The following is a 6,872-nucleotide window of genomic DNA, read 5'->3' as shown; positions in this document are numbered from 1 at the left end:
TGTGTGCGTGTGTGTGCCCGCGCGTGCGTTCGAGTGTGTCAGTGTTTGTGTATGTTTCACATTGTGTGTACTTGGGTGAGGTTTTTGCCTGGATAAGTTTAGTTTAACATGCTAGCACACAATCGTAGGTATACCCGCATCTCTGTTGGTGCGTGGGTGTGTTTATATGCATGCGTATACAGCCACATGTGTGCATATATGTCTGCACCTATGTGCATATATGCAAGTTTTCGTAGTTTTCGGGTGTATATGAATGCGTATGATTTCATGTACTTTTGTGTCTGTAAGAGTGTATATAATTAGCCTTGTGTATATGTGACATAATGTTTGTGCTGATATTTAGACCCAAGACAGCTCTGATCAAGGAAAGGCGTTCCAACCGTAGTCATCCCGTCTTCATGTCAGAAACTGTTTCATCCATGTTCTTTTTTAAATAGTTGAGCATGGTGTTAAGGTGAGTTGGCTGTTATTTCTAGCAGGCAGACAAACCATACAGAAGCACTTTTTATAACAGTGTCAGTGAAAATAATTTTGTAGGCACCCAGTCAAGGGACCACAACAAGGGAGTCAGTCAATCGTTATTCAGACTTGCTTATATTACCGATACTTTTTTTTCTATTGAACTTGCAGAAATGAAAGCTAAATCAATACCGGTCCGACATAAATTCGAGCACAGATAAAAAAAAATCAAAATTTAATCAACAATAAAATGAATGCATTTTTTAAAAATAAAAAAGCAATATCACGCAAAAAAAAAAAAAAAAGGAAAAAAGGAAAGAGAAAATCCAAGAGAATGAGGTTACCCCAATTCTAATACCCGCCATAACCCCGGCCGCTTTCATCAGATCCAACCTGATACTATTGGCTCCAATCGAACTCAAATTCCTTCCTAATTCAAAGTCAAACGAAAATTCTATCACGAAATAAAAATTGATCAATAAATAAATATTTAAATAAATAAATAAAGATACTTACTACTGCCTTCTCCAAATTTACTGTGGCGAAAATGCCGACGTAAACCCCTAAAACCAAGTTGTCGGCATACAACGCTGGCATCGTAAATATGCCACTCCAAACCGCATACAGTTTTCCAGTGTCCACGAGAGTAGACCAACACTGAGCCTTCATATTTATCATTGCCACCGGATAATCTCACATCCCCGGAACGATAACCAGTGGCCAAATTCCTTAACGTTGCCACATGGAAGCAGAAAAGTGCACAGATTATCCGCGTTAAATGCAGAAGAATTTCCCTTTTCTCAGCCATAATCCTAAGAACTTTGCTTCGCTCAGCACTATTTTTCAGGAACTTCCCTCGTTTTTATATATCTATTTATAAAATATTATTTAATTGTTATAGTTACCATTAGTATTATTATAAATTATGTTATTAGTGCTCGCATGTATGAACTGTTTCGGGCTGTTGTTATCGTTGTTGTGGTTTGTTTTTGCTGCTGCTGCTGCTGCTGTTGCCGTTGCAGCTGTTGTTGTTGTTGCAGTTGTAAGTTGTCTTCCAAAGTGAGAAATATTACAAAGCAACTGCAGGACGACTAAATATAGGCAATAATAATAATAATAATAATAATAATAACGAAGATGCTGATGCTGCTACTGATGATGCGGATATTAATAATAATAATAAAAGTAATAAATAATGATAGAATCAGCAGGTGTTGGTGTTAGTGTTTTTGGTAGAGAATCCCAAGAAAGCCAATGTTTCGTGGATAGCTTTTCTTATCGTTTTTTTTTTTAAACAAAGAACAAAATCTAGTGGTTGTTGTTGTTGTTGTTCTTGTTATTTATGCTCCTGTTGCTGCTACTGCCACTCTCGTCTTGACTTTGGTCCTATATTTAATATTTTTTTCCTTCCTGGTATTTCCCGATGGTTTAGGAATTAAGCCAAAGAATTTCAGAATTTCTCTCTTATAATCAATCCCACACTGTAAAATTTTCACTTTCTTTTTTCTTTCTTGTTTTTTTTTTCTTTCTTTCTGCCTCTATTTCTGTTTTTGCCTCTCTATTCCTCTGTCTCTCTCGGTTAAAGATTGAATATCAAATTTAGATTTAGTCTATGGTTTTTTTCATTCCAAGACACAATAACTTTTTTAAAATAAAAAAAAAGAATACAAAACTAAGTAACAACAACAGCAACAATAACAATTTTCCTTTAGAATAAAATTAAATATAACAATAACAAAAATTATTAAAATAATTTAGGAGCAACAAGCAACAACTATAAACTCAACCACAACAATAATTATAACAATTCCCAAAATATAAATTCCTTTTCAATTCTAGTCACAGATTCTCTTTATAAAAGGGAATTGTTTCAGCGTATCTTTTTTTACATATAATATGCCATCACCTGAAGTAGTAATAGTAGAAGTAGTAGTAGTAGTAAGTACTCTGGTGTATTTTGTGAATGAAGGATTTGCTGCAGTTATTGTTCTTATTGTTTTTTGTTTTGTTTTGTTTTGTTTTGTTTTTATGAAGCTTTTATATGATGGGAGCAGATAAAAGTAAAGTGACAAAGTGTACAAGTAATAACTTCTCGTGTTTGCAGATAGAGTTGCCAAACTGACTTCTGATGAGTGTATGAGAAGGCGCTTATATATACATACATACATATATAATATATATATATATATATATATATATATATATATATATATATATATATATATATATATATATATATATATATATATATATATATGTATGTATGTATGTATGTATGTATGTATGTATGTATGTACTTATACTTGTATGTATATGTATACCCACCTACTTAAATCAACAACATTGTATCTTGTAGGAGGATAAACAGACACAGACACACACACACACACATACACATACATATATGAGTGGATTTGTATGTGTGTGTGTATAGGCATATATATATATATATATACAGCCATGTGTATGTGTGCGTGGGTGGGCACGGGTAGAGGGGTGGGACCAGCGTGCACTTTCGTAGACAAATGTATATAGTATTCGAGTGTCTGTATGTGTGTGTGTACACTGGTTCTTTCACTATCCGAACACACTTACGTACACACACACACGTACGTACGTACACACGCGTGCGCGCACAGATTACGTGTGTTAAATGCATATGTATGCGTGTATGCGTGCGTTTATGCGTGCGTGTATGCGTGCGTGCATGTGTGCGTGTGTGCGTGTGTGCGTGTGCATGTATGTGTGTGCGTGTGTGTGTGTGTGCTCTCGCATATGCAAGCAACAGTTCCTGCTCTACCACACACACAAACACACACACACACACACTCACGTACACACGCACGCACGCATGTACGCGCACTTGTCATTCACTCCCCTCTCCTTTCAATAAAATAACGTATTTAATAGTATAAACCTTTTTTTTCTAGCAAGCAGTGGTGGCAACGAATATGAAGAGGGCGAGGTGAGTGGAGGGTTGCCGTTAACGGAGCTGAAGACGACTTACATAAGTGAGATTTCTTATGGCATTGTAGATATTGACATGACAAACTGTTGATTACATGGACACACCCACACAAACACACCACTTATATTTTACTCGCGCGCGCGCGCACACACACACACACAAACGTAAACATACCACGTACACACACATATAGGCGCAGGAGTGGCTGTGTGGTAAGTAGCTTGCTTACCAGCCACACAGTTCCGGGTTCAGTTCCACTGCGTGGCACCTTGGGCAAGTGTCTTCTACTATAGCCTCGGGCCGACCAAAGCCTTGTGAGTGGATTTGGTAGACGGAAACTGAAAGAAACCCGTCGTATATATATATATATATATATATAATATATATATATATATATATATATATATATATATGTATATATATGTGTGTGTTTGTGTGTCTGTGTTTGTCTCCCCAACATCGCTTGACAACCGCTGCTGGTGTGTTTACGTCCCCATTACTTAGCGGTTCGGCAAAAGAGACCGATAGGATAAGTACTAGGCTTACAAAGAATAAGTCCTGGGGTCGATTTGCTCGACTAAAAGGCGGTGCTCCAGCATGGCCGCAGTCAAATGACTGAAACAAGTAAAAGAGAAAGAGAGAAATATATATATATACACGAACATGCCGCATATATATTATACACGGTCATACAAACATATGCACGGAAACACACACACACGTGTACACGTCTATACGCGCGCACACTCACATGTATACTATGTACACATTTAAAATATCCGTACATACGTCTCTACTTATTTTTACACGCACATTTACGCACGCGACCGCGCATCTGTGTGTCTGTGTGTGATATGTGTGTGTGTATGTGTGTGTGTGTGTGTGTGTGTGTGTGCCCCCACCCTTCCTTAGGCTGCAGCTGTCCACCATCATTATTTCTTGCTTTGAGATACCAATTCTGAGCGTCACCTTGTCTCCCTATCTTCAGGAATTTCCCGGGATTCCGTATTGGTATCATGTGCTTTCATGCCTGTCCTTTAAACGGCCTTGTAGAGCACCTAGATACAGCCAATGAACCTCTTCCCGAATGCCAGTTCTCCATAGATGATATGCTCTGGGAGGCTAGACGTGATTTCTCTATGCACTAGACGCAGTTTTCACTGTTTCAGCTGAATGTACATATTGAGATATCAAGCGTAGCGCTGTTGCTTTGAACAATTTATGTTACCGGGTTAGCTTTATGATACAACGAATACTTCTCAAATCGAAGGTGTTCAGTCTTCACATGTTTCGCTGACGGTCAGAAGTCCCAGGACTGTCGTTTTTTTTTTCTCTCAGTTCGAAATCCATATAAGCGTGAGAGAAAATGAGCGTGAGAGAAAATGAGCCGACTGAAGTTCCTGATAGGAGTAAGCTATAGCTACTGCATCATCAGCGAGCAGCATGCCCCTGATGAGAACAAAACATAATTTTGTCTACACTCTGAAACAAGATAGCCTCTGTTAAGATGCACAACGAAGAAGATTCTGAAGAGTACAAGTGCGAACACACAGCCTTATTTGACACCGTTGCAAATGTTGAAGAGCCTAAAAGAGCTACCATTGAGTTTCATCGCTCCTTTCCTGTTGATGTCGAAAGACTTTGTCATGCTCTTGCAGTTTTATGTGGAAAGTTTATTTTAACAAAAACCTTAAAAAGGCAGTCTTTGTTGTACACATTTATGAGGTTAATGGGAACGACGTACAAGGGGATAACTGTTCTCAGCACTTCTTTTTTAATGCGTCCAAGCTGACAACCACCTTTTCTGAAAGACTGTTATATCCACCGTGAATCTTTTGATCGCATTATTCATGACAGGTGATTTCTTTGAGTTGATATTCTGGATGTTTTCAGAGAGACCAGTCATCATTTTCCGGACATTTCAACAGCTTTAGAATTGGTCTCCTTTGTTGTTTTGGTGCGATACTTTTTGTTTTCGATCTGCTGTTTGGATAGTTCCTATTTCCCATGCACCTTAGAAGGGATAGAAGATTGTTGCGGGACAGTACTTTATTGGCTAAGGGTTCCTTGGCTTGAGTTGTAGTTGTAGTTGTTTTGTGGAATCCAAAAATCCTTCCCACTGTTAGGGATAATCCGTGCCGTTAAGCTGTATGCTAATCTATTGATAACTAAAGCCACCCGCTATATGGTGTCAACACGGCAAGCAAAATTGGAGCATCCTCTCCAGATCGCTGCTGTAGACATGAGTATTTATACAGGTGTAAGACAGGATGCGTGCTTGAGCGGTATTACGGGGAGCAAACTTTTGCCTCCATTCTTCATGACACCGTTGAGTCTAAAAGAAGGGTAAAACTGTCACAGGTCTTACCAGCGTCGTCACGAGAACTATAAGAACGAGGAAGTAAGTAGCAACGTAGTGACTTACAGGCTCCGACACTGGACTTATCCTCAAGGTTTATTCTCGTAGCCTTGACTTTCAATGGATATGCAGTCAGTTCAATCAGCTGGCAAAAGATGAGTTGTATCTGTATTTCAAAGGGTCAGCCTTGTCACATTCTGTGTCACGCTGAATCTCCTTGAGAACTACGTCAAAGACACGCGTGTCTGTGGACTGCTCAGCCCATTACACTCTAATTCCACGAGCGGACTGTTCGACTGGTCGGATCAACTGGTACACTTTGATGGAGAGCCAGGCCATATTTATATATATTTCAGTTGAATAAATTTAAAACCGTGATGTTTAAACTGCATGCGGATTGGTCAAAACCGTATTCTAAAAATTCAGCGTGTTGGAGCGTTTTAAGAGGTACTATAGTTGTCAAGAACTCAACTGTCAGTTAAACACATTTGAAATCTGATGATTACTCTATCTATGAAAACGCTAATTTAACGTTATGAGCATTACAAAATATTTACTTTTTAATGTTAAAATACCATAATAAAAACTTGAAAACCAGACCGTATTTTAACTTTATTCAACTGATATATTATTGTATACACATTCACACAAATTTCAAACAATATATGTATATATATCAGCATTCCAGGAAGACGAGTTCCATCGCCCCAAAGCACATGATATATTTCTTGCTCAATGACACAATATGACACCCGTTTCGGGAATTGTACAGTATGGGTATCTAACCCACACCGTACGATCATGAGTCAAGTACCCTCACCACTAGGTTATCGCATCTTCATTGCACAATTATATGTGTGAGTGTGCTTGTAAGTGTGAGTTTGTGTGCGTGTGTGTGTGAGAGAGTGAGTGTGTGTGCGTGAGAGAGAGAGAGAGAGTTTGTGTGTGTGTGTGTGTGTGTGTGTGTGTGTGTGTGTGTGTGTGTGTGTGTGTGTGTGTGTGTGTGTGTGTGTTCAATCAGTCCACGACAGTATGCCGGGCTGTGTGTTTGCACCAAAGCAAACTTTTTCAACAGTTACTGATTAC

The 6,872-nt window shown here is 38.6% G+C and overlaps 1 protein-coding gene and 1 long non-coding RNA gene across 2 annotated transcripts in view; one reads left to right on the top strand and one right to left on the bottom strand.

The window, feature by feature from the left end:
• Positions 1–2,560, bottom strand: part of LOC115232354 (lysyl oxidase homolog 3-like) — a 111,026-nt gene extending 108,466 nt beyond the window's left edge. Inside the window, exon 1 of the mRNA XM_029802192.2 lies at positions 976–2,560. Within this exon, the coding sequence (XP_029658052.1) occupies positions 976–1,267 (292 nt within the window). The 5' untranslated portion in view covers positions 1,268–2,560. The remainder of the gene's footprint in view (positions 1–975) is intronic.
• LOC118761353 overlaps positions 1–6,093 on the top strand; it is a 7,268-nt gene extending 1,175 nt beyond the window's left edge. Inside the window, exons 2-3 of the long non-coding RNA XR_004997310.1 lie at positions 2,375–2,379; positions 5,942–6,093. This is a non-coding gene — a long non-coding RNA (uncharacterized LOC118761353). The remainder of the gene's footprint in view (positions 1–2,374; positions 2,380–5,941) is intronic.
• The last annotated feature ends 779 nt before the right edge of the window (positions 6,094–6,872 follow it).

Source organism: Octopus sinensis, linkage group LG2 (assembly GCF_006345805.1).
Source record: "Octopus sinensis linkage group LG2, ASM634580v1, whole genome shotgun sequence".
In the NCBI taxonomy this organism is placed as follows: Eukaryota; Metazoa; Mollusca; class Cephalopoda; order Octopoda; family Octopodidae; genus Octopus; species Octopus sinensis.
The sequence above is the reverse complement of the archived record's forward strand: the minus strand, read 5'-3'. Positions and strand labels throughout refer to the sequence as shown.